Source organism: Aquila chrysaetos, chromosome 10 (assembly GCF_900496995.4).
Source record: "Aquila chrysaetos chrysaetos chromosome 10, bAquChr1.4, whole genome shotgun sequence".
Taxonomy (NCBI): Eukaryota; Metazoa; Chordata; class Aves; order Accipitriformes; family Accipitridae; genus Aquila; species Aquila chrysaetos.
In genome coordinates this window covers 20,635,914-20,663,260 of record NC_044013.1, presented here as the reverse complement: position 1 = coordinate 20,663,260, position 27,347 = coordinate 20,635,914, and the positions used below count along the sequence as shown (strand labels likewise).

At 43.2% G+C, this 27,347-nt stretch overlaps 1 protein-coding gene across 9 annotated transcripts; it reads right to left on the bottom strand.

The window, feature by feature from the left end:
* Nucleotides 1-500: 500 nt before the first annotated feature.
* Nucleotides 501-25,937, bottom strand: SERPINE2 (serpin family E member 2). Of its 9 annotated transcripts, XM_030029315.2 has the most exons (11): nt 25,847-25,906; nt 14,854-14,984; nt 11,351-11,625; nt 10,027-10,146; nt 8,609-8,836; nt 7,330-7,527; nt 3,994-4,192; nt 3,750-3,850; nt 2,650-2,736; nt 2,014-2,097; nt 501-1,182 (listed from the first exon to the last, which is right to left on the bottom strand). In XM_030029315.2, exons 2-11 carry the CDS (start codon nt 14,901-14,903, stop codon nt 1,145-1,147), a joined length of 1,380 nt encoding a protein of 459 aa, XP_029885175.1. In that variant the 5' UTR covers nt 14,904-14,984; nt 25,847-25,906; the 3' UTR covers nt 501-1,144. The 9 variants fall into 9 exon arrangements, with proteins under 9 accessions (XP_029885175.1, XP_029885178.1, XP_029885174.1 ...); XM_030029318.2 differs by lacking the exon at nt 14,854-14,984 and having other exon boundaries at nt 25,847-25,937; XM_030029314.2 differs by lacking the exons at nt 14,854-14,984; nt 25,847-25,906 and adding an exon at nt 25,511-25,682 and having other exon boundaries at nt 10,027-10,143.
* Between the last annotated feature and the right edge of the window lie 1,410 nt (nt 25,938-27,347).

The window sequence follows — 27,347 nt, the reverse complement described above, 5'->3', positions numbered from 1 at the left end:
CCAAATCCCTCGGTTGCCACAGGAGCAGTACAACATGCTTGCAAAAAAAAAAACCATCTGTGACAAAGCAAAGGGATTTACTGCTTATCTTTTGAAGAGTTTTGCACTCAGGAGAGTCCTGTAAGGAGCTGCAAACATGCAAATGTGCACATAACCTACACCACAGGGAGCAGGAGGAAAGACCCTGAAGGTGCAGTGAGATGTCCTCATATGGCAGTTTTAGCAGCAACTTGGGCATAGCAAATACAAAGAGTTTGCTCTTCAGCTACTGAACCTATGGATAATTCATCCACAGCAGAATGACTTCAGCAGAAAAGGTAATCAGCAGCAGACAGTTAAAACAAAACAAAACACAACCAAACCCCACAAAACAAAACCCACAACAAAAAAATCCTCACAAAACCACCCTTCTTTCACCTTCCTTAGAAGGAAGTCTCAAACAAGTACTTCACAGGGCTCTGGACCCAAATACCCATCAGCACATCCATGATCCACAACACTGACTGTTCATAATGCAGTTTTATTTTTTCCTTTGTACAAAAACAAATATAAAAATTTAAATCCCATAGAAAGTGTATACTAGCAATGACAAGTTTACATTACAATAAGACAGGACAATGCGATGTGTATTTAACACCACATTAGTTTTAAAATTCAGTGATACATGCACTATATAAAATAAAAATTACTAGAACTTTTAATCTATTTCTACCAAGAATATCCAGGTACCAAGATACTCAAGAACCAAAAGTCATCTTGATAGGCGGTATCTACAAAATTAGACCTTTTCCACACACAAGAAGAAACCAACATTAATAGAAACGTTTATCATTCTTTGTTAAAATCCTCTCACAAAAGCCATACATAAAATTCTTAGTAGATACAGAAAAAGCTCAAAAGTTTGTTAGCATAAGTAACCATTCAGTAGTTTAGAGAATCTTTTAGACATTTTGAAGAGATACTGTAGTTTTCAATCTGTATTTTTCCCCACAAAGCCAGAACTACATCGACTCCTGTTTCAAAACCTAGTCAGTGGTTAAAACTAGCTCTTGAGTGAAGTCAAAGAGTAGCGTACAAAATATTTACTAGAACAGGGGTGTGTCACATGAGTCTGTTTAGTCCTTGAAGAAAGTCTTTTCCACATTCAAGGTTTGTTTATTTGTCCCATAAACAAGATTGTACCTGAGGGACAAAACGAAAACAAGGATTACCATAGTCCATGAATACAGTTAAACTTTTCCATAAAAGCATAAAGTCCACAGAGCACAGCCAAGCCACCTCATTACAGTCTCGTCTAGCCTCCCTCAAGTTTGTGAGCCCAGGGAAGCGTATGTTTGGATGGGTGGCCAGCTCATATTTCTAGAGACACACAGTTCTCTTGATGCTCTGTGGAGCCTTGGGATGGGGACTGCTGCCAGGAGCCTACTCTTCCCCCAGTGCTGGCAGCTGCATCTTGTTCCCTACTAACTAGCATATCTATCATCCACATGTCACTGCAAGAAGTAGATGAGTTATTCAAAGTAACTGGGACAGCTCTGCTGTATGAGAGTCAACCCATACTGCAAAGAAACCACGATCACTATGTTTTAGCACTCACTTCTGTTCACAGCAGGCTGCAGCAACACCCTATATCTCTGAAGCCTCTATTCTAGCCTTTGCCCTAGCACTATTTTACTGTCCATCAGAAAGCTGGGTCCCTATTCACCAATTCACTATCAGTAACAGAGTTATCTCCTCTCCACTCAGGGGACCTAGGAGTATTAAAGACTGTTCTTTTGTACCCATGAACCTGCCATGTTTGTTTCTGTTAACTTGGCAGCCAATACTTTTTTTTTTTCCTGTTGAGTTGTATTCCAAATAAAACAATCTAGTATTAAAAGCATAAAAATATACTTGCAGGATTTTTTTTTTTTTTAAAGCAATAGTTATTCAGTAGCTCCAGACTTCTTTTGTCTCTATTGCATAGCTGATATTCAACTTCTAAGCAAAAAAGTACATATAAATGCTGCTTACCTGTAGGATTGTGCCGGATGAAAAACACAAACGGCCTGTCTACTATGAACCAAGGAGGGGATGACCTGGCTATTAAAATTGCAGCTTGCAAGAAACATAAGGTTTAAAGTTAGACAAAGCAAGGACCACAACACATTATGTATTCTATCAAAGTGAAGTTTTCTAGCATATACTAGAAGCTTGCACAGGTAGAGATAAATGCCTAAAATCTACCAAGTTGGACATTTAAAGTTGTACAGGTCACATATTCTTATAGGAACCACATTAAAAAGACACAACACAAGACCCACAAAAAGCTGGAAGGAAGTCTTGGGTTGTCACCTGAAGGATCTAGTAGCTTAGTCCTCTTTGCCACCTAGATAGCCAGGAACATTACATTGGTGGCCAAAATGTTAACTATTAGAAGACACTTCTCTAGAAGTAAGCCTGTTTATATTTCTTAGAATATACCAATGGTCTGATCAATACTGGCAAGTTGGGGTTTTCCTTAGAAATTACATAAAATCCATCAACTGATCTGATCTGAAGTCAGAGCACATTCCTGCAATTGTCTCAAAGTGGGCTATCTTTGCTTAGTGGTGTAGCCTTCTAATACAGTTTTCCCCAAGTCTGACAGTTATCAGTACAGCTGCTTACTTGTTGCTGCAGAAGCTTTCGTTCCATCTTCACTAACTTCGATTTTTGTCTTTTGCAGAACATGAGATACATGAAGACCTTCTGTTCCTGAAAAACCCAAGGAGAACAGCACTTTCAGAAAAAACTGCAAGAGTCCTGAAGTACCTTGTAGCTAGCAGCTATGCTAGCATGGCTAAGAATAATAAAAGCTGCTACAATCTTGCTGAAATCCTGAAGCTGCAGGGAAGAACACTACTGGTAATATCTTTGATTACAGTCACTAAGTTAGTAGTTAGAGAATAGGGAATAACTCCCTCCTCCCCATTTACTAGGTCTTATTTCACAGTTTAAGTGTTCACTTGCATTTTTAGTTTTAATTAAACAAATGACTGAAAAAATATGCTATCCGAATTTAAGTTACACTCCCATTTATCTCAATGTCAGGGGGAAAAAAGCACTTAGCAAGACACCTTGCTTTCAATAAAACACAGGAATTTGTTTTCAAATTAAGCCAGCACAAGGCAGGCTTTTTTGTCAGATCTCTCTGTAGAAGCTAATCAGGAGTTTAACAGAAGCAGAGAACAGGAAAAAAAAAAAGACACCATTTTAGAGCCATGAGTTCAAAAAATGTTTACACCCCATTTTCAGATACTAATATTTACAGCTCTGGTTTGTCCAGTCCCTTAAACTGGGAATTTAGTCCTTGAGCTTTACTACAGCTCAAGAGAAAGTCATTAAACACACACTTTAGGGAAAAGTTAAATACTGGACTTGCGGTATTTGTTATAGTCTAAGGTATGGTATTGTTAGAAGTCCTGCCATTGATTTAGACAATGCTTGAGACCCTCAGGTTGTAATACCAAATCTTAAGAAGCTGACCAATATGATTTACTGCTTTAGTGCAAGACAAGGGGAAAAAAGCCACTGCAGCATTCAACAGAAACAAGCAGCCATGCTTGGCTGGCTACAAAACAGAACTTAGCTCCAATGGCATGGTAACACCCAATATAAAACAGACAACTGCATTGCTAAAACAGTGCTTTATTCAGTGCCAGAAACTACGAATAAGGACCACCATGGATTAAAAAAAGAAAAAAAAACCCCAACAACAAACAACTTACTTGTTATTTTTGCAAAGTTTGCCTTTGACTGGTCAAACATATCTGTAATACCAAGTGCTTTCAGAGGGTCCTTTAAGTCTGTTTCTGCTACTGCTGTAAATCTAGTTGGAACAAAAAAAAGAATGCATCAGTATTATGAAGGAAATTTGTCTTAAGCCCGCTGTTTCTCCTGTATCAGAGGAGATACATGTATATGACCCCCAAAACATTCCCTGAAGGAGAAATGAATTATATTAGTACTTACTTAGGTAAAATAACCTGCACTCTTTTTGCTACCATGGTTGTCATCCAGCTTCCTATTGTTTTTGTGCTGATGTGGGGAATGATAGCAGAGAGCGGCGTTGTGCTTTCGGTAGGCAGAGCAATCAACATGCTTATCATTTCACCATGGTATGGCAATTCAATGATATTATACCACAGCTCATTTGGAGTACTTGTAGTGCCTAAAAAAAATAAGCAAACCTGATGAGCCATAATTGTTAGTCTTACATCTCTACTTTACCTTTAGACACCTACAGCTATAAGAGTCTGTTAGGAAAGCTTTGCCCACATTTTAAAACCAACTAAAAAGTCACAGACTGCCTGCCTTCCTGCTAGGCAGCCCTTCGAAACTGGCATGGGCTCTGTACAGATGCTAGTTTGACAAAGAGCACAGACAGGATGATACCATGAAGCAAATACTCATTTGAGTTTGATATGCATACTGTTTCCCAGAAAAACCTCATCAGTCCAGAGTGACAAGTGTTAGAAATCACCAGATCTGTGAATCAGCTGGATCTCTACTTGAGACTTCAGCTGTACCAGAACCAACTGAGCACTGAGAAACAAAAACCAAGGAAAAGCAGCAGACTATCTTTCCAAACCGAAGAGATCTTGTAGACAAGCTCCTTCTCCTCCAAGAGTTATTGGAAGAGCTCCTGTTCAAGGTAGTCTATTGCATTTACTTCATTTTCTTGCTTAATAAGGATCTCATTAGGAAGCAGTCTTAAGTCCTTGAAGGTAGTGGAGAGCAGCCACTTCAAGGCAGTGCAGGAGGCCAATTAGATGAGAAGGAGTGAGATAGCAATGCCTCTGAGTTACAGCAAGTGCCGCGAAGACTGTCTTTGAGCAACCCTGTCCTCCAAGTTCCCTTTGGTTACTGTGGGATTTCTGGCATGTGACTGGGAAGCAAATGCTTTTTATAGGAGTTTCAAGTGAAAACTTGTCAGTTTAAATACAGACAGCGTTTCTGGCAAAGTTTTTGGATAGCAATAAGACCTTATTATCTTTCTCCTTTCTTCATATAAGTCTGCACTTGTCAGCCCAAGCTGAAAAATCGACATCTTCATCAGAAATTTAATCATGTTGCCAGGGCCATGCAACCTCCCTTGACTGAACTCATATTGCTAGAAAACTGGCTGTGTTGAATTTATTTTGCAGGAACTGTGTCAAGCTTGGCAGTTTGATTATTTCCTTTTATTATGACAGCGGTTCTCAGACTGGGGCCTACAGATCAAAATACTGGTTGCATAGTCAGCTACAGGACAGTAACAAAAGGTAAACAGTCCAACAGCAAAGTACTACTTTCCTGATCTGCTACATGCTACTATTATTACTACTGAGGCATATCAAACAGGAGGGGAGTTCATCTTCACAGTCAACTGATGAGATTTAAGATGCTTAAGAAATTTAAACCTTTAAAGATCCCTTTGCAAGCATAAATAAGACAGAAACCCTGTGTTAGGATATCCAGAGAGACCCAACCTAAAACTAGTCCTAACTCAGCAGTATTTCTCTTGTTCCTTTCTAGCCTCAATAGCTTTTCTAGCTTAAACATAGGCCAACTGTCCTGGTTTTGGCTGGGACAGAGTTAATTTTCTTTCTAGTAGCTGGTATAGCGTTATGTTTTGGATTTAGTATGAGAATAAAGTTGATAACACACTGATGTTTTCAGTTGTTGTTAAGTAGTGTTTATAGCAAGTCAAGGATTTTTCAGCTTCTCATGCCCAGCCAGCAAGAAGGCTGGAGGGGCACAAGAAGCTGGGAGGAGACACAGCCAGGACAGCTGACCCAAACTGGCCAAAGGGACATTCCATACCATGTGATGTCATGCCCAGTATATAAACTGGGGGGAGCTGGCTGGGGCAGGAGGGGCAGATCACTGCTGTGGAACTAACTGGGCATTGGTCAGCAAGTGGTGAGCAATTGCATTGTGCATCACTTGTTTTGTATATTCCAATTCTTTTTTTATTGTTGTCATTTTGTTATTATTATTATCATCATTATTATTTTCTTCCTTTCTGTCCTATTAAACTGTTCTTATCTCAACCCACAAGTTTGGTTTTTTGGGTTTTTTGGTGGTGGTGGTGGTTTTTTGTTTGGTTGTTTTCCCCCCCCCCCCCCCCATTCTCTCCCCCATCCCACTGGGTGTGGGGGAAGTAAGTGAACAGCTGCATGGTGCTTGGTTGCTGGCTGGGGTTAAACCATGACACCAACACAATGGCGTTTTTAACCAGCATCAGAAACAAAAACTTAAGATAATAGTCTTGCTAAAGCCTATCTTAAGTTATCTACTTCTTTCAAACTCCATAGATAAGTAATATACACTGCAGTAGGCTTCCCCACCTCTCCCAACTCACACTTTCAGCAGTTATCTCAAAGTATTACATCTGCTCTAATATGTGGGTTTGGGACAGAAAGTTACAGCTGTTTAACACAAATCTACTATTAGTCAAGTACTACTGATAGTAAAACTAGGCATTTAAAAGCACAGTGGGTCTTGTTTTTTGGATTTATAGCAAGCTGTACTCTCAGGCCTATTTCTCAGACTGTATTTAGCACACACAGAAGTGAGTTCCAGGCAGCACTGCTCTCTTCTTGGAAGGACACAACAGAAGATGTGCTTTTATCAGAGCTTCAATCTTACTTTGACCAATAAAGCAGCTCTGAAGTACATTGTCAGTGGCATAGAGCTGCCTATGTCAGCTCTGAGAGTCTCTGATGGAAGTCTGGCTGAACCTGCTGAACTTCTTTTCACTTGTGACTCAATTTGAATTTGAAGAGCAGCTTCACACCTTGCAAGATATAGCCAACATACTAACCCTGTGCTCCTCTGACTCCCGCAGGTCTGGGGACTGTGCAAGTCCCATTTCTTTATTATACAGTAAAATACAGATTGATTCTACTCCAATCTTTCTTCCATACCCAGGTCATCACCAGATCCACCTCAGGCTTCTGCTTCAGTCAGCACTTTTCCTTTATTCTCACCCCTTAAAAACTAATGATTTCTTCTTACTGCAAAGCTTAAGTAACATGCAGAATTCTCAGTTCGGGTACTTCAGATTTTCCTTTTTAAAGGCAACAGCGTAAGGCAAGTACTTTGACAGAGTACTCGACCTTAAGCAACTGTTAAATACCTTGCACAGCAACCTCATCCATACCTCAGCAGTATCAGATACTTCTGTAACACAAAGCCTCCTACATCAGCTACAATAAGCAATACCATTAAACACCAAATGTGCAGCAAATTCTTGCTCTAGTTTGAATGGAAAGAGCAAATTTTACAGCTATTGTTGGTGGTAGTGGGAGTTACTGAGCTTACCACAGCGGAAGATAGATAATTGCGACAGCATAGGAACTTGGTAGGTCTTCCCATCAGCTCCATAAAATGGACGTTTCTTTGTATTTTCAGGTCGAAATCGTGATTTCCATAAGCCCTTGAAATACACAGCATTTACTAGAACCAGTCTGGTTAAACTGCCATCAATATCATCTGGAGCTACAACCTGATCGATCATACCTAGAAGAAATAAAGAAAGTCTGAGTATTTGCTGTCATAACACTGGCCTACTGTTCATTAAGAACCTGAAGCACATGTTACTTTAGGCCTCTTTGCCTGTGAGTGTGCCAACTCCTCATGGGGCAATACATTTGAGGTTCATAAAGCCAACGGTATTTTTTTGTCAAAAAGGAAACATTTGGGATAATTAGAAAGCAAACATATCTTGCTAATTGATAGACTGATGTTATTACTAGCAGGGCCTTACCCTTTCCAGCACGTGAGCAGATTTAAGACTATGTTACAGTGGTAACAGTTTCAGCTGAAGCACTTTCCCATTCACACACTGCTTGCAACACTGCTATGCGAAAGTGGTGATGTGGTAGTGAAAGAATTTGACAGCCTCATTTCACAAATACCACATTCAACATCATTAACACACTCCTCACATCCAGGAAGCACTGGGTTTAACTCCAAAAGATACCAAACATGTAGTTCACCTAGACTATGAATATGTTGCAAAACGTGATTTCTGGCTTTAGCATATGTAACCTTGGCAACTAGATGCCATGAGGCTTGAACCATGAGGAGTTCTGTCAAGGCAGTGTTAGTTAAAAAACCTCCACTAAACATGACTCCTAAGAACATGGCCATATCTTGCAAGAGTTTAGGGCAGCAAGAGCAAAAGCTGAACTGCTTTACAGCTTTCCACAAATCTGATTTACTGAGTCAAATGTCTGAATTGCTTGAAAGCATCTTTTATGTTTGAGAAAGCATAGCTCCAAGAGAACTCTGCTTGGATTTCTCACCAGTTGTATGAAGGCAAAGAACAGTAGAAGCTCGCCCGATCCCATGGGCAGATGGACACACACTGTACACATCCCTCAAGGCCACCAGACAGGCACATCTGTTGGGGCAGTGTGACTGCAGATTCCTGGCCCACCAGCTCTAAAACATCACACTAATGCCAGCTTAAAGACAGTTTTCAGCTGTAAGGCAGAGCTTTTTCTGCCTCCCCATCTTTCCCCAGTATTTCCATCTGAATCTGAGATGGCTTGGACACCACCCTGCCATGCACATAAAAGCACTCACCAATACTCACCCCTTGTTTCATTTTTCACCCACTGGTTGATGGAATCACATGCCGCATTTGGGTCCTCAAAGTCCACGCTCTTGACACTGCACTGAAACACCTCTTTGTTCCTTGTAACAAAAGGCACTTCCATTTTAAAGCCACTCTTTGCAAACACTGCATTAGCAATTGTAACAATGTCTTTATTCTTTTTTGAGACTATGAGCCTGTTTATCTTCTTTAACGCTTTACCAACTCCTAGTTGGAAAGAACAGCAAGTTTAATTTAGAATAAGATGATGAACAAACAGTTACTTTATATGCAACTATTAATGACATGAAAGGTCAGACATTAAATGCTGGACTAGAAAAGGCGACCAAAGCAGGCATTCTGAAAGGCCTTCCAAAATACCCATTTCTGATCTCTCATCTGAAGAACACTACTGTTTCCTAGCAAAGACAGGACTTTCACTGTGATTGATGCCTGCTGCTCCTCTAGCTGTCTGCTCAGAATGCTATGGACAGTGCTGGGATAATATTGAGGTTCAAGTCTTGGTGTGGAGCTACTAACCATGCTCTTTGACAGAACAGGCTGTTCCAAAAATGTATTTCATACCATATAAGCCCAGGCCACCTGTCAGTTCTGTGACAGTGACAAAGAAAGTGAAGAGCTCAGCCTGCTCACTCAGAGCGAACAGGTCTGCAGGATTATGCACGTGGTCTTGAACCTCAGAGTGCAAAACAAAAGTTGTTTTCTCACCATCCTTCCTTTCCATTTACTGGAGAACAAAGGAAGCTGTCAAGATTTCTATAATAAGGTTAAAGTCAAGTCTTGGTTTCCTTAAGGACTAGGTCCTGGCCTAAATCAGCTACAAGCAGGAGTCAATCCCTTAAACACATATACTTGCCTTTAAAAATAGGAAAAAGGGAGAGCAGTAGGTTCAGGTGCTTACAGTCAAGATCCTTAGGACCTGAAAGCAGCTCATATCGAGTGCTTGCTAGCTCCTTCACTGCATGAGAGAAGGCATATGGCAGCACAGAAGAACTGCTATGTTCACCATACCCAGTTCTCCCCGCTGTTATGGCTTACGAATGAGTGCTTGTCTACACAGGAAAGCTATTGCCAGGCAAGCAACTTCATGTTCAACTGTTATATTGAACAGGATCCTCGGGTGGCTGCTTTTACAGCAGTTATTAATGGGCTCCCTCTGTTTCCCAATACAATTTAGGCAGCAACGTTTCCAGACTGCTTCCGTATGTAGACAAGCTTGAGATAAGAGATATGAAGGGAATAAATTAGTTCAGAGTTATTCTCTTAGCTGCATACAAGAAAAAGCCTCAGATGGCTTTGCTGTTTCATGTATCATGAATGCTTTAGCAGTACTGTTTGTATAAATTTCTACATGTTTACTCTCCAATATTATGGGCAAATTCTTTTGGAGAACATACCATAACAGAGGTTCTCAAACTGTATTCTGTGGACCACTGGTGGTCCACGGAGCACTTGCTGGTGGTCCGGGGAGAGCTGGCTGGTCTCATGATGCTGGCTCTCCTCTTTGCTTCCAGCTGCTAAATTGCATTAAAAGACAGCTAAAGATAAATTAAATACTTTCCAAATACTACCTTTCCAAAGAAGCAGTTGCTGTAGTTGCCAAAGGATTGTAAGGCAATCATGAACAAGAGCAGAGGAGATCCGTGCAAAGAGATAGGTAGCATCCCAGAACAAGTCTCTGTAACAAGGTACTGGCTACCTTCTAAGGAGTTTGAGAACCTCTGTGTCTCACAGTTAGGATTAGGAAGTCTGCAGGCCAAATAAAACCAGTTGATACAATGCTTCAAAATTTTTGCAAGTACTTACATTTTGAGCATTCAAACGTTCCTAAAGTTGATTATCCCATGAAGAGATTTCAATCTACAACATTTAGATCTTAAGCTGACAAATCATTTTGCTGTAGTTTAAACCCAGAACCAAAACAGCAAAGCAAATGAAGACAGGACAACATGTTAAATGACAATACTGCTCAAGATTTAAATGTGCACTTACCTCTTGGAGGGTTTCCTATTCCTGGAAGGAAGGCAGAATGCTGGCACTAAGATGTTAAGTCTTGCTGGCAAACACTCACAAAAATACTCAGCATGCAAAGTAAAGCAGCAAGAACCTTCAGCCTACACCCTCTTGAGGGGCAGACATTGGCAGAGGAATATAAACACAGATGCATGCAGTGTCAGGCACACAGACAAGCAGAAATAGCTGTTTCAAGAAGAGGGCACTACAAAAACTACAGATTCAGGGATCCTGACAGCAGAAACACAAATGAACAAATCTGAACAGCATTGAAGTGAAAGTATCGATTGTATGGTTAGAGCTTGCATTGCTTTCAATGCGGTAACAAGAAATATTCTCTTGCCCTGTTATCTAAGGAGTGGCACATTAAGGGCTGTTCAGTACAGCCTGAAATGGGGTACTGCAGCCTTACTGCATAGTGCTGGCACTGGACTGCCATCCACACTGCTCTGGAGAATCAATTTTGCAAAGATGAAGGCAGTTCTAACCAGGGCCCTGAAGTCATTAACAAAGCTGTGTGTAAGCCTGTTCAAGTATATGTACATGTCCATACTCAAATTGCCAATTAACTTCAAGCATGTCCATTTTGTGCTTTGGTAAACAGAGTTAATTGGTATATGATGCAATCTACCACACTTTGAAAGCCATCTCAAAACACCATGAAGATTCTGACAAAACACACCCCAAAACACCTTAGGAATCACTGACCATTTACACTGTATCTCATCATAGTTGTCAGCTGCTTCTTTGTCTTGCCATCAGCACCCAGCTGCAACACCCCCAGGACGGATGCAATCCCATGAGGAGAAACAACAACATTGTCCTGAGGCTTAGCTTTCACTATCTGATTGAAGACCTGGATTCCAACATCAGAGCTAAGTTCCTCCAGAGGATAAAAACTGAACTGGGAACATACAGATGTTAAAGTCCCAAGAGCAAAGAGAAGTGGGAAGTGCCAGTTCATGATTTCTGGTTGGAGATACCTATAAGAGAACAAGAGGGGAAAGTAAAGTCAGCTTTCACAAGTACAGCATTTTTATCTTCAACTTAAATTCTTATTTACCTAAAGAGCCAGTGAGTCCTGCACATGCTCCATGCACCATTCACAGAGCTCTGGCAATGGGACTCACACCTGCATTTTACTGCTTCCAGTATTTTAGGTCTAGGGGTTTCCAGAATCAGAGATAACCATAAAATAGCTATGTATCAGTGACTATAACATAGGACAAAAGCCACCAAGATGGGAGACTACCTCCCATGACACACAAGTTCAGTCAGTTTTGTGTTTCAGTTAAATGGAGTCTTAGCATTCTATTTAAACTGCCCTTTAGGATAAATTAGTGCTAAGACGACTTGTGGTATGGTGCTCGCCCACTAAGATGTGATGCACAGTACATTTTATAGATCACTTTCTGCAGTGAACAGAAGCACGTATACATATGCCAACAGACCTTCTGCTGGGGGAATTTACACCTGCCTAGAATAATAAAGAGTTGCTGCACAACTGGCATTTTCCATTATGAGAATATAGAGGAAGACTTTTAGATTTTAAAATGCAAGCTTAAGTTTTGATTTTAGCCTGTACTTTTCCATTTAAGAAAATTCAGCAACTAATAAATACGGAAGGAATTTCGCATTCAAAGTGGGCCAATCTTCATCTGCAGGTCTAACACCTAACAGAATTCAGTATCGTTACACCCATGACCTAGGAACTGAGGCACAAGCAGCAGCAACAGTTTGTTCAGGACCTCTCAGCAACTGATTAGAGAACCAAGCCCAAATCTTAAACACTGGTTACTGTAACTACTAGGCTGTATTTCCTCCTCATGGAAGTGTCATTCAATCCCTTTTTTGTTAGTGCAAACAGGTACTTAGAGGCATAGTCATGCAATAATCTCCTATTTCACGAAATTAGGTTCCCTGCTCGCCTTTGAGAAGTTCAATCACAACGTTTTTATTTTAAGACATTTCAGTTGCACAGTTCAGGAGTCCTGACTTCCATTTTCAGATCAACAAGCAAGCCTGTTCCCACACTGAGCTGACTTTGGTGCTCCAAGAGCACGCTTAGGTGTTAAGTCTCTCAAACACACTGAGGAGTCAACTAGTTCCCTAGATCACTGAGGGCTAAGCAGGCTGCAGAAGGTATACAACCGATTAAAATTTCATTTGCATACCACATGCAAAAACCAAAAATAGGTCTCTCCTCCCCTGGAGCCCTCTGCTCATCATTGCAGACTTGCTCTTCTGGCTCCAGCAGGCCCCAAGCTGGAGGCCAGCAGAGACGCAGCATTCAGGCGGGGGGAGCGTTTTGGCTGCGGTGTTATTCACAGCCGCCTCCCACTCACACGGAAGGGCGTACAAGAAGCTCTGCCATTGCACAGCCTACCTACGCTGCAAGTTCAAACCATTCTGGAGCACTTGATTACCAGAAAACCAGCTGGTGTTTGTGCAGATTCATTTAATCATCTTTTAATAGCATGTACTTTAACTGTGCTCAAACACTTGAAAGTAACAAATACAGCATTTCCACTTTCTTCTACACCATTTCAGGGGACAGACTGGCTTCGTCAAAGTTTGCCATTGCAGCACTGAATAAACCAAATGCCGAACATGAAATAAGGCAGGAGTTGAGACATCTTTCTCCCCCTAACCCAACTGTTAGTATAGCTGTGACCAGAAGAACCTGTTGGACTGTTTTAAGTTATGCAAGAAAAAGTGAAAAGGCTGTCCTACAAAGCAGGTTAAGAGCCCGCCCACTAATTAACAGTCTTTCCCATCAACCTACTAATTCCCCAAGCTGTTTTGGAGTCACTGAAGCACAATTCCTTCCAAAGGAACTCCATACCAGCCATCAGCTGGCACTACTCAGGCTTAGCCGGAAAGCTAGACTGGATTTGGCCAGCTGCAGCTGAGCCCTGCAGGAAGAAAACCCAAACACCATCTGACCTCCCTGAGCGGGTTACGCCAGTCACTTCCTAGATTTGTCCTGCACCCCACACCACTGGGTACAGCAGGAAGCAGTCATGGGGAAGGCCAGCAGCCTGACAGGGAAAGTGATCTTGTACTTTGTTTTAATTAGAAGTGTTAAGGAATATTCTTAAGTGTTCTTTGATACTTGCACAAACAAGTCACCTGAAATGTCTAGTTTTGCTCTTGGGGGAAGGCTTCCCTCTCTCCCAGGCAGCAGCTCTACATCAATGGCAATGCTGCCTTGCAGGAGGCAAGCATGGCTTGCCACTCCAAGAGAAACTATGTTTTGGGTTTAAGGGTTTTCTTTGGTGGTTTGGTGACCATCTCTTCTTCCTATCCAGAGACCCAAGGGGCAGTTTAAACAAAAATTCTTGATCCCAACATTAATCAGACTTTTACCTTTACCTAGTACCATGGCAAAAAAAGGCCCACAAGAAAACCACAACTACTAGATATTCTTAGTAGGTGCACTTACAAGCAAGCAAACAGTTAATGTTGGTGCAATACAGCCTGTCCCATGTAGTGATGGAGACCAGGCATAGTGACAGACAACAATCACAGAGCACACAATTTGAAAATTCTACTTTTGATTGAGGCAGCTCAACCTGAGCCAGCCAGCAAGCCAGAAGAGATCAAGCTATTTTGAGCACCTCTACCCTTGACACATTATATTGCCAGAAGTATATTACGAAGGCAAAGACAGGAGTGACACTTCTATGAAACCAAATAAAACAATGTTTCATTGTCATTTATGTACTGCATCTGCACAAGGCTAACTGAAGTCAGACACTTGTCTCTTCTTTGCCTTTACCACAATATATTGCAAGTCTCACGTTTTCTACTTCACTGGTGACAACCCCTGCCAGACTCAGGGTGGGTGAGAGCTACCAACAGCCTTGCATTTTCCCCATGACACATGGGTAAAGCCTTGTCAAAGCAACCCAACTCTGCTCCCAAGGCCAGCGCTGCAGGATTTTGGTTTTGCTTTTTTTGTTTCAGGGAAAAACTATTACCTCCTGCACCTGGTTTCCCCAGAGGTCTCCACACTTGCCTAACCTCTCCCTCCCACTATGCCATTAAGGCAGGTTGGTCTCCATTTTGGAGCACAATCTCCAACAGATACCTACTCAGTAAGTGAAACAAAGCTGTGCAGTGCTCTGAGCACGGGAAAAGAGTAAAACTGCTTTTCAGTACTAGTTACAGAGCAGTCACTTCTTGGCCCTGCCATGCCCATTGCATACCTTAACCAGCTAATTGGGGAGCTAATTTCATCTTCGAGCAAGAGTGGCATTCATGTATTAATGCTTCTGGCATGGATTTCAGTATATTCAACTTCTATGCAGTTCAGTAACAAGAAGTGCATTTGCATATCCTGAAAGAAACAGCTTAAGTACAGTGCAAGGAGAAAAAAAATCCAAAAGGATGTAGGATGTGTAGGATGGAAAACAGTTGACCTGCTATACAGAATACCAACAAGCTTTCATAATGCTGAAGCTAAAAACTTAGTGACAGTTAAATTTGAATCTGTTTGGCTTTCTGAAGCATTAAAAATAGAAGCTAGGCATTTCTTTGCCTATGACCTTTATATTTTTACAAAGTTAACTGAGAAGGAGGAAGGTGTATAGGCAAATTCATTTATGTAAATGTGAGCTTTTGAAAGATGCTGTATTAAAAAAAAAAAACACACAACCTCTTCAAGGTAGGCTGCCTACTTCTTAGACTGAGAACTTACAGTAAGGACAACATCCTACAACTTAAACTTCTAAACAGACAACAGAAATATTGACACTGGCTCAAAGAAATGCATCTGGAGAATAATAAAAAACAAAACCCCAAATCTGTTATGTGAATCCAGTTCTTAACCGTAATGTTAAACGTTTCTGAAGAAACAGATGACTGTCATACATTCACCTATATGAGGGATGCCTTGTCAACAGCAAGCAGACAACTCCATTACTCCACCTGCCTCACTGAGCAGCACCATACCAAGTCCTGTACACCATGCTACATTAGTAGTTACTACTTATATCTAACTGCAGAGCCTAGTTTAAGCCACTGCATATTTTTAGACAAGTAGTCCAGTCAGGCACAGATCTCTGGGGAAGGCAGGAGAGGAACACCACAGCGTGTCGTATCTGCACTGATAGTTCTGTGTTGTTTCATGACAGATGATGAAACATCTTCAGGCTACCAATCTCTGGACGACCTCAGCCTCTAGCCAGTGTTGCAAACACTAACCCTCATACATACTAGGCAGCATACTCAACTCTCACTAGGCTCAACTATTCAGACCACGCACATAATGCATAGTTAAGCTTTTGGCTGAAGCTATTATGGAAGTATTTACGTCAACAAGGAGGAGACAGTGCTTTCAGCCTGCATTTACAGAATGCTTGGTACAAAAGCAAAGTTACATTAATATGGACTGTTTGATCTGGGTCTAGAAAGGCATTTGGTGGAGCAGGGAGAAGTTACATCTTCAGCCCCAGGCACAAAAAGCTGCTGAGCATGGAGATCCTCCTACAGGAAAGGCCTAGCTTAGGAAGGACTTCATTTTCAGAGCCAGACCAAGCTGCTGCACTCTTCCTGAGAGGAAGAGAAGTTAGTTTCGTTCAAGATCAGAGGCAAAAACATGAGCTGAAAAGACACCCAGTTTTAAAATGTAAGTTGGAGAAAAGATGTCCCAGAGAGCCTGAAGAACACTCTGAAGTGAATTGAAGAAGAAATAGTGAACTGTACATAGATTTTTAGATATTTGTACCAACCACACTAAGTACCATTGTATGATAGTATCCTATGAGACACCTCCAAGTGTTTATTTTGAAGCCTAACTTCAACAGCAGTAAGGTATAACCCAGAAGGCTCATTCTTGCAGCTGCAAGATGGATTCTGCAGTTTCTTTAAAAGATGTATCAAGCCTAAGGAAGTTTGGACACCAGACTTCACTTCTGTGAAGAGCTGTAACCAGAACAGCAGCAAGCACAGCTGAACAGAGTAAAACTAAAAAGCAAAGTCTTGCAGCACTGCTGGTCTCACTGTATTGAGCCCAAAAAGCTCAGAGCCCCTGAGCCCACTAGGCAGGCACTGGGCAGCCTGTGTGCCCAGAGGAACTCAGCCTGGAACAAACATTCAGGGACTTCTCCAGGTTTGAGATGTTGATGTTTCCTTGTCAGTGCCATCTGTGCTACTAATTTAAAAGTCTTATTTCAACTGACATGTGAGCTCAAAGCAAGCAGTTTCACTTCAGGCATTTAACTAACTCTCTCCAGCAGGACTGAATAAATACTCAACCAAACTTGTTAACAGTCATTTAAGGAGCTGGCTGAGCACACAACAATTGTTCCTCCAAAGCAATGAGACCACTCTGGTTGCAATGGGAAGGTCACATGCTGGGTCTTGTTTTTCAGACGATGCACCCTTGGCAGCATATTAAAACACTCAAGCCTGTTGGTAGGCTTCTCCTCTCCGCCTCACAGGTGTTTGCAACTCCCCTTTCTGCCTCAGCCTCTTACAACTCAAAGCCTTCAGGTTCAGTATCCTCTCCTACCATGCTGCTTGGCCTCTGGTACACCTAAACACACTTTCGGGTTCAGAGCAGCAGGACCCAGTCTGAATGCAGGTGAGTTCAGAAGTGGCTTCTTCCACATGACAGAACTGTGAAATGTTTCTTCTTCCTCCAGGTTTTCTGGTACATCCTGGATGTTGGCTCTTCCCCATCATCTAACAACTCTTTCCAGTACTTCCTGCAAAGTTGTGAGGAAAACACCCCACAGACATCCCCAATAGATACAAAAGTAAAAGCCACATTATATTAACATGTCAGGTCACATGAAAAATATCTAACACAACAAAACAGATTTTTATTACTCAATACCTGGAAGGGTTAGTATATGCAGAGCATTACTAAGAAAGGATGATTGCTAGCTTTTAAACAGCTCAGTACTTATAATGCTCTGAAGAGTACATTACTGTCAACATGAGATAAACATAACTTGTACACAGAGATAAGCTAGAAGTTTTTTTTAAAAACATTTTGTATGTTAAGATATTGGTCTGACTTCAGGCACTACAGCCAACATTGCACACAACTGCAAAAAGCATGGTACTGGTTCTGAGGCTTTACTCTCTCAACCTTAATCCTTTCTCTGCTATTTCTAATTCTCTCAGTTTGTTAGTGCATTTGTGTTTGTTTCAAGATGGACCATCTCCATCTGGAACGGCTCCCTTTCAGCTGTGTCCAACCAGCCTCCCCTGCCAAGGGGGAATTTCCCAGCAGAGCACCAGCTTGTAAAACTGGCCGGCCCCAGATGGGAACCATCTCTTTGTCCAAGCATAGCTCCCACATGAGCAGATAGTCAGAGTTTAGTGCTTCTTTATGAAGAGTCCTGACTACCACTTCTTGGGAGTTTCCGTTTAGCAGGAAGCACGGGGACAAGCTCCATTTAAAACTGTCTGTAGCCTCATGACTAGTATCTCCAGTTCATTAGCCAGACTGACTTTTCTCACCAGTATCTGTCTTCTGCAGCACTTGGTGGTTGTTTGTGGTAGTTCACTGCATGATGTCAACTTTACAAAGACCAATTTCACCAGAGACAACTTTTGATTTCACCACTCAGTTGTAACCACACTACAACTATACAAGCACTATTCAGAGTTTCAAGAACATAGATAGGTGTTTATGTATCATTTGCTTTCATTTGCTTTTACTGCCATCCCTCATTTATACACAATTTAAAAAGCCAACTTTAGCTCTGCTTCATGAAGCAAATACATGGTTTGCTGATATCGCAGGGCAGGGGTCTTCTAGAGATGATTCTGGGACTTTACAGTTCTACCACCACTTCCAAATTTTATCTGTGTTCTCTCATTACTGTAGGCTCAACAACTATCATTAAAGTTTCTATGTGTTATTTACTCCTGTTTTAAAGCAGAGTTTCCACAGCCTTCTCTAAGATCTATTATCAAGCCTTACAGTATCAGAAAGATTAAACAGAAGTATGTTTCTAATTTACTGGTGTCCCTTTAATAAAGCAGTGGTTTTGTTGATTTTAAGTTCTTTATGCAATGTGGTTATTTTAACATAGTGAAGAAACAGCATGGGACAGTCAGCCCGTCATGACTAATGCTGCAGAACCAGTTTCCCAAAAAGATGCAGCACAGTAGTGTTTCACAACATGGCACTGAGGCTATACCCTCTTGCTCTGGATTCACCCCAGCAGAGGGAACGATGGTTCAATGATTAAAGTATTTGCCTAAAACTTAGCAGCAGGTCTATAACCCAGGCTCCCATTTTAAGTTTTTGTGGAAGAAAAACCTTGTGGAACCACAATTCCCACATTTACTGTACATTAACAATGCTCACTATGCAAGTACAGGCTCATTAAGAAGCAAAGGCAAACCTACAGGATTGCAAGCTCCCATTAATAAGGTACAGGATATTAACTCTTTGGTAATGGGCTGCATAAGTACAGAATTATGAAGTAATCCCACAAGGTGTTGGACTAGCCATGTCTGGTGTCTTATCAGGTACCTCACCACCCCCTTTACCTTAACCCCCACTTCTGCTATAGTATTTTACCTTCTTTTCCTAAACAATATTAAAGGGAAACCCAGTACCCTTATTCATTTCCAGTTGTTGCAGGACTCATCCGATACCAGGGCTCTCACACCTCTACACCCCTGCAGAGCAAACAAACTTGCTCCTTCTCTCCCCAGGTAAATTTTAATCTGCTGGCCAGTGACACATGCCCCATCTCCTGCACATACCAGGCTGAAAGAGTAGAATTAGCTTTGTGGACATGGCTCCATGGCCACTTTGAGACTGCATGGAGAGCTGTGCTTGGAGCAGATTGAACATCGAGAACTTCCCAGCACACATCCTTCTTCAGAAGAGCCGAGATACTAGTATCTGTAACACTCAGACCTAGATAACCGACAAGCAAAGAAAAAAGTCTTTGTAAACAATAACGAAGGCTAAAGACAGAATTGAGTACTGAGAATTTCAGCAGAGCTTTGACAAGGCACACTAGTTGCTGCAGAGTATGAGAGAGATGATTGTCTTCGGATTCTACACCTTTTAGGTTTAGTTTACTCTACAAAAAAAAAGTACTTGTATGTCCTATTAAACAACAACTTACAAAGCCCAGTTCCCATCATTCCACACCCTGCGGTTCAATCTGGGTTTACAGCACCACTGAAAATGGTGTTTTCCATGTAGCAATAATATTTCTATACACCTGGGAAGCTAAAAGAGATGGCAGGATGTATCAGCCACATGGTATCTAACCAAAGCCTAAGCATGCTTTTGTTAGAGATGCCCAACTGGTAACAAGTAAGAGACAGGCTCTCAGTCTTCCAAATGGCCTTTAAGAAACCCCACTTAAAATAATGCAAGTAATTCAGTATTACTAAGTTTTTACTTATTCTTCCTCCTACAAGAGGTAAGACTGTGGTAATAACAGTGTTGCCAGTTCCATAAATTTACAGAGTTGTATCTGATAGACTCATTTCACCATAAAAATAAATGGGAACAGCTCCAGTATTCTCTGTTCATAATAAGAATTTCTATAAGAACTTGTACTTATACAAACACACTGATGTCCAAGACCTAAAACTTAAAGCATTTGTATCTAGGGAATGCTACCATCTGACAAAATGCTCAGAGAGATCAGGAACACTGTTCTAACCATTTACTTCACTTGTGGTTGGAGATCTGCGGAGTGATAGGTGACTAAGCCTTTCATTTATTTATTAACAATACTGTGCAACATTAATAATCAACCACTTCCTATCTGCAAGTGAATTTAGAAACCCTGCTCTCATCTGAAAAACTAGATAACACGTGTATAGTATAATGCAGTATATATATACTTAAAGTGTGTATATATATATATATACTTAAAGTATAATGCAGCCAAGGACTAAAGTTACTAATATTCAAGATTAAAAAAGCATATTGATTTTCTTTCTCTGGGACAGCATCACTGAAACAGACTTAAGCTCACAGAAACATCAGATACTTGTTTTCTAGTGGCCTTTTCTCAACCATTTCAGAACTAGCTTAAAGGTTACCCAAAAAGGATAGGGATATTGACATTTTTATTTACAGCATACAAACATTTACTTATATTCATCTTTTTCCCACCCTAGCTTCAGAAGCAGAACCAGCCAACCACAAAAACATCAGAAGTCACAGATGCAGTAAGGATGCAGGAATCGCACCCATCGGATGCGGGAATGAAGCATCGTGCTGGGAACCCTATCTGTATACTCAGATAGACACCTCCTCAGTCATCTGCAAGAAGACCTACATTAATAAGAGAATTAACAGCTATTTAGAAGACCTGTATTTAAGAAAACACACTCTTTTCATTAATCTGACCTCAGTTCCAATTAATCCCATTGGCTTTACTACAGGTTTCTGGAAAGGCAAGACCTAAATTTCCATAGAAAAAGGACAACTGAGTATGAACTATGCACAAGAATCCTGAAAGAGCAGGTCATGACCTGGTATATTAAACCATCTGATTCAGTTCAGATTGAAAGTTTGTAGGCTGAGTTGTGAGCTGCATTGTCTGAGAAGCCTCCACTCAGTCCATCGCTATTTCTGTAACACAGATGACGAACCTCGGCAGAGGAAGTAGGCAATTAGCTGGGAAAGCAGCCTCTTAAGCTGAGCTGCCAGAGCAGCTGAAGGCCTCAAGCTTGCTTCATTGCTGAGAAAGCTACATGAACTACTCCTTCTGGAAGAAGGAGGTATATAGCAAGATGGAGACAAAGCTAACAGATAAATCCACCAACTTCTACATAGGATTTCTTAGATTGCTTAAGGATGTAAAGGAAGAATATAACAGAACGGAAGAGGAAAAGTTAGAGGTATGTTCAGTTCTCCTCTTGTTTTTGTACCTGTAACCTGTCAGAGCCAATGACAGAGACTGCCCCTCTCCTATTAAAACAAAACAAGAAACCCCCAAAACAACTCAACCTTTGGCCAACAGAACATGAGCTTGCAGTTCAGACCAGATGACACAGCTGACCTGGAAGCAGCTAGGACCATCACTAAATAGCACGACATGCCCTTCTGCAGGAATAGATGTTTAAAGTTCAAGTTGTTAAATAGTAAGAAAAGCATTTAAGAAGAAAACAAAGCTTGGTCAAAGCTACATAGCTGGTGAACATGAAGTCATATCATCTGCACATCAGCTGAACTGAGAGCGCTAAGATGTATGAACAACTCTCTATACTGCTGCTGGCGACTCCAGTGTGATTTACAACTGTAGCTTACAGTCTGTTGACAACTAATATTTCTCACAAACAGTTTCTACCTGCATGCTGAAGCCATGACATATACACAGCCTTGAGCAGGGGTCTTCAGTTCAGAACTTGCTGGTAATCAGTCTTGCTGCCTTCCATAATTGCTCTCATGGTCCCAAGATACTAAAAAGAACTTCAGGCCACTGTTTCTAAAGCCCAGGAAGAGAACAGAAGGCTGCCTGAAGCACACGGTTTACATCATATTGCTGTGTATGGTCAGTAAGACTGAGATTTCCACCATGGGGAGATCAATCCACAAGATGAATATGCTTTCATAGTTAAACCACTTTGTGGCATATTTATCAGACCCCGGCATGAGTCACCTCCTGATTTCAGCCTGGAAATACAAGCAAAAGCATCTTTCTGGCTATTAAAGGTAAACACCAGACCACAGACAAGATACAGTAGCTGCCAAAACTCATGTGCTTCCACAGATACTGCTCAAAAAGAGGTGCTAAAGGATGAATAAAGCATTTTGGTTAGCACTTAAGTGTATTTCAAGGCTATGACAAACAACTCAAGAAACTATGGCTCATACTAGCATTGCCACTAAAACTGCCCCATCCTCCTCCTGTCCATGATCACTGGCTCCAACTTCAGCAGTGACATCCTCTGTGCTTGCAGAAGTATTCATGCAGTTGAGTAGTGAACTAGATTCTAGTACTAAAGGGGAGACAGGAAAAAGCAGAACACAGGACAGCTTTTTTCCATAGCATGCCAGCCTAAACATTTGTTTAGCTACAGCTGTAGAATACTATTACCTTTATTTTCACCTCCTCGTGGTCTCCTACCACCCCATCATTTCAACCTTCCTAGAGGAGACATACCTGAACATGTACACAGTTGCACATATTCAGCTTTTTCACATTTTCACACACAGAAGCCATTTACTTTAATAAAAAAGCTTCTTATATTTTCACAGTTCTCTAATTTACACTGTTAATCTTTAAATTCATATGTAGGTGATTGGCCACTCCATGCTACCTGCTCTCCAATGCTAAAAAGAAGCAATTCTTTATATCACTCTTCTTATTCAAAAGTTGTTTTGTATAGGTGCACTGAATTACATGGTACTTACAGGCTAGTACTTTGCTATAAAACACAATTTGTAAGTTATGTCACAGGCGATTGAGGAGATGCCCACAGGCAAGCAAAGATGACTGCATCCAGCAACACTTTACAGATAAGTGATGATTAATCCATCTTTTCCATGTCTTCCCATGTATAAAACCTTTGACCCTTAGGAATAGTAGAATCCAGTTAACAGAACAAGTAACTGGAAGTGTTTTGATGATTAGGCTGGATTTCCCCCTAATTAATATTACAAAAGCATGCTCTCTCATGCATGCTTGAGATTAAGCAATCCAAGCAGTCCAGACAACCCTAACTCCAGCTTCCAAAAAAACCCTTCCAGTGAGCCTCAGCTTTTTCAAGCACGAGCACTGCAGTTGCCTAGCAAGAATCAAAAGCCGCAACCAGCTGCATGAGCCAGGTAGATAACTGAGCCCACCACCACCAAAGCAAAGCACGACACAAATCTCTAGCCAGAGCTCCCTCTGAACTGTTCCCTTCTGTAGATGTACACAATGTATATGCATCTCCATTTTAATGCCTAGCAATAAAGTGAGGTGGTTGTTTTGATATATTTATATACATACACGCACACTTCGATCTAGTCTAAAAGTGCTTAGTGCAACTTACTGGGCTCACTGCTTGACATTTTTCTGCCTAACAGTATGCTGTTAAGAAGCTTTAAGGACTGGAACACATTTCTGGCTGTGCAATTTAGAGACCCACACTAAAAGTCTCTGCATGCCACTAAGACATGCTATTCTCCTGGTTGTCAATGACAACACCAAACAGAAGCTTCAACACTTCTGTATACACCTTGAGACAAAAATCCACTGCAGATTTCTGTTGTTTTCTTTTTTGTACTGACATGAGTTTATATCACCTCCTACATGAGGTACATAGAGCTATATATAGACAGTTGTCTATAGTGATGGCCATATCACCATCTGAAGAGGAGTTTTTATAACACCCTGATACCTGGGTAGCAGGTGCAAGGGTATGTCCAGATAAGCAGCTTTTCAGCATCTTAAGAGCACTGACAAAATTTGCTGACAGGTTGTCTTACATACAACTTGTCCATAATTGTAAAGAAGCTGTGGACTAGCATTCATTGCTCAAAGTATACTCCTGTGCCAAACAGCTGCTGTTCTCACAGGTTTAATCACACCCCATAAAATGCCAAAATTCCAAGCTAGCACATCTTATACATATTTGAATCAATCTACTTAGTCATTGTGCCTTTTTATTTGTATTTGTCTTCATCTCACACACTTTAAAGACTCATCTGACCACTCAGCAGGCATGCAGCTGCTTTTCAATTTTTTCACGGATTTCTGCAGCTTCTCCCCTTTTTCAAAGCTACACGACAGTAGAGCTGTTTACACCTATGTATGTTTTGTGAATAGTCCCTACAAAACCAGGTTTCTAATGAATTCCTCTGGCGAGTAGGGGGTAAGACATTAATAAATGCTCATACGAGAAAGTGAAGGGAAAAGTAGTAATTTTTCAGTGCAGTGAAAAAAATAATCAGTTCACCAGGTTTCTCTTTCAGGAAGTTGCCCAAGAATGCAATTAAAACCACAAAAAGCAAACCATGTTTCAGAATCATATGCAGGCATGAAAAGGGGGGGGGAGAAATAAATCACACTGAGGCCTCTAATTCATAAGCAGATATTCCCAAGTTTTAAGGTAAATCTGACATTTTAACACCTATTTGTTCGCACAATGGTATCTCCAAAGGTTTTATTTCTCTGGGAAGATCCTCCTGTATTGCACAACATTGAGCCAAGGTATTGAACACCATTTTAAACAGGAGACAAAAGACTTTCTCCTGAGGTGTACTTTGCATTTCCAAATCCTCCCAGAACTCAGTACACGAAGCAGGCTCCCCACATTATTCAAAAGGGAGCCAAGATAAGAGTTTTAGCTAACCAGGTCTCTGCTTCAACACACAATTTGATGTCACCAGCACTATCCAAATCCTGTTTCAATAACAGAATGTATACACCCTTTCCTCCCGAAAAGGCAATGGCTGTAAATACTTCTCTCCCATTTCTCTATCACTCGCTATGTAAAGACAACCTCAGTTACTAACCGAATTATAATTTTTTTTGTTTTTTTTTAAAGTACAGGAAAAGCAAGCTTTCTCTCAGAGCAGACAGAAGACACTAACAAACAAAGCGACCAACTTCCAGTTTGCAAGCTCTTACGATAAAGCCGATGCTCGGGCAGTGCCACCTCTCGGATCCGTGAGAGGAGCGGGCTCCCACGCCGGCCCAGGGATGCAGCGGCGATCCGGGCGCTTCCCGGGGCGGCGGGGACGAGGGACGGAGCCGATCGATGGCAGAGGGGGGCCAGGCGCTCCCCACCCGGGGCCGGGCCGGCGCTGGCAGAGGGCAGCGCTACCAGCCTGGAAACCCACTTCTTGGAGGCGGGGGGGGGCACACGGACGGACACGGACGACGACACACACCTCCTTGCTTTCAAAAAAACCAAAAAGAAGAAGAGACTCACCACGCCAGAAGCACCCACTCACGCCACAGCGCCCACGCATCCGGCGTTGGGAAACTTGTGGGAGCAGGTAACAGGCAAGGCACCCCGACGAGCCCGCCGGCAGCCTGCATAACGCGTCCGGATCGACCATTCGCGGCCAGCGGCCTCCGGGTTGTCAACAGGGAAACTTTGGTTCCCCCGCTCCGCGCAGCCCGCACGCCGCCCCGGCCCCTCTCCTCCTCCGCCGGGCGGCTGCCCCGGGCCCTCCAGCCCGCGCCGCGCCCTCCTCCACCCCCGCGGCGGCACGGCACGGCACGGCACGGCACGGCACGGCACGGCACGGCGGCCCTCGCTCACCTCCCCTCAGCGGCTCTCAGCCCAGTCCCGCCGCGGCATCCGCTGCACCGCGCCGCTCAGCCGGAGCGCGGCGGCGCCCGGCGTTTATAGGGCCCGCGGCCCGCCCCGCCCCGCCCGCCCGCCCGCCCCTCCGCCGAGCCCCGCGGCGGCCCGCCTCGGGGCAGAGCTGCCGCGGCCGCCGCTGCGGACCGGGGAGGGGAGGGCAGCGGGGGAAGTGCAGCGGCGGGAAGCGCCGGCCCGGCCCCGAGCCCGCCTGAGGGGAGCAGCCCGGCCTGCCCGCGGCGTGCCGGGCCACAGGCCGACGGCGCGGCCGTACCCCGTGGCGCCCGTGGCACCGGAGGGCCCGTCGTGCCGGGCACGGCCGGCTGCGTGCCTTCGCCCCAGGCTTGTCCGCCAGCATGCCTGTGCCTCTGGCCCAGCCGCCCCGGGGTCCCTCCCGAGCCCCACTGGCAGCTCTCGCCCCTCTGCCTGGGGCACGGGGAGAGGGACCGGCCGTGGCGGGGAGAAGGAAGCGGAGGCCGCTGTTGGGGCGCCCGCGGGGGCAAGGCCCTGCGTGGCGGGACTGCTGACGAAGCAGGGGGTAGAGAGGGGAGGGAGACCACCGAGGCCAAAGGCTGCCACGTCCCCTGACACCATGAGGCCCCTTCCCGGCAGCGGCGTTGCGGGAGAGTTGAGGGTTTCGGCTGAAGGGGCACCTCTTCTTGCCACCCCGGCTTCCTCGCATGCTCCCCACGGCTGGGACCGCTGCACCCATGTACTCTGGCAGCGCGGACGAGGAAGCGTGTGCCAGCAGCCTAGGACCTCGATCCCTCATATGGCGCTGGGGTTTTACTCATCACAAACGGCGTAAGGGGGGATCTGCAGGACGCTGGCTGCCGCTGCAGCGTCACAGCATAGGCACGGCAGCGTGGGAGGACAGAAGTGTAGCCCTGGGCAAACGCGTGTGAATCTTAGCACTGACTGACAGTCTCAGACTCCTCAGCTGGCAAAGCTCAAGAGGGAATTTCCACTATCAATACCAAAACGGTGCTGCTGACAACGCCAGAGAAGCAGGCAGTGCGTTGGTCCGGCAGAGGACAACACTGCCTTGTTAAGTCATCCTTTCTGCGCCTGTTTTCCAAAAAATTTCTCATGCGTGGCGCAGCCCAGCTTTGAAGAAACAGGACAAGTATGCAATAAACCACATTTCTTCCCTCAGGAGTTTGGACTCTTCTGGATAAAAAAAAAAACATCTCCTGGCAGGAGCTGGGAGCAGCAGTGATGGGAGCCGCTGTTGGTCTTTAAGGTGGAGAGCCTTGTGTCCATCGAGGTGGGCTCTCTCTGTGGAGAGCCCCTGTGCCTAGGTGAAACCGAAATGCTGGCAAGCAGGACGAGGGAGGTGGCACAGCGTGGCGGGGGGTGGAGGCAAGGAGCTCAGCCTCAACCAGGGCAAGGGGAATTTGGCTGAGACAAGGTGCTGGCATCAGCAGGCTGGGCTGTCGAGGAACGGGGACAGTGCCAG

Bases quoted from the DNA above. Each gene is read 5' to 3' on its own strand.
- SERPINE2 (XM_030029313.2), bottom strand. From the start codon at position 25,620: ATGCAGGCTGCCGGCGGGCTCGTCGGGGTGCCTTGCCTGTTACCTGCT. The intron at 3,851-3,993 runs GTAAGTACTAAT...TGTTCCAACTAG, and splicing joins GTGCAGGTTATTTTACCTAA to ATTTACAGCAGTAGCAGAAA. The intron at 2,737-3,749 runs GTAAGTTGTTTG...TGGGTTTTTCAG, and splicing joins AAACTTTGCAAAAATAACAA to GAACAGAAGGTCTTCATGTA.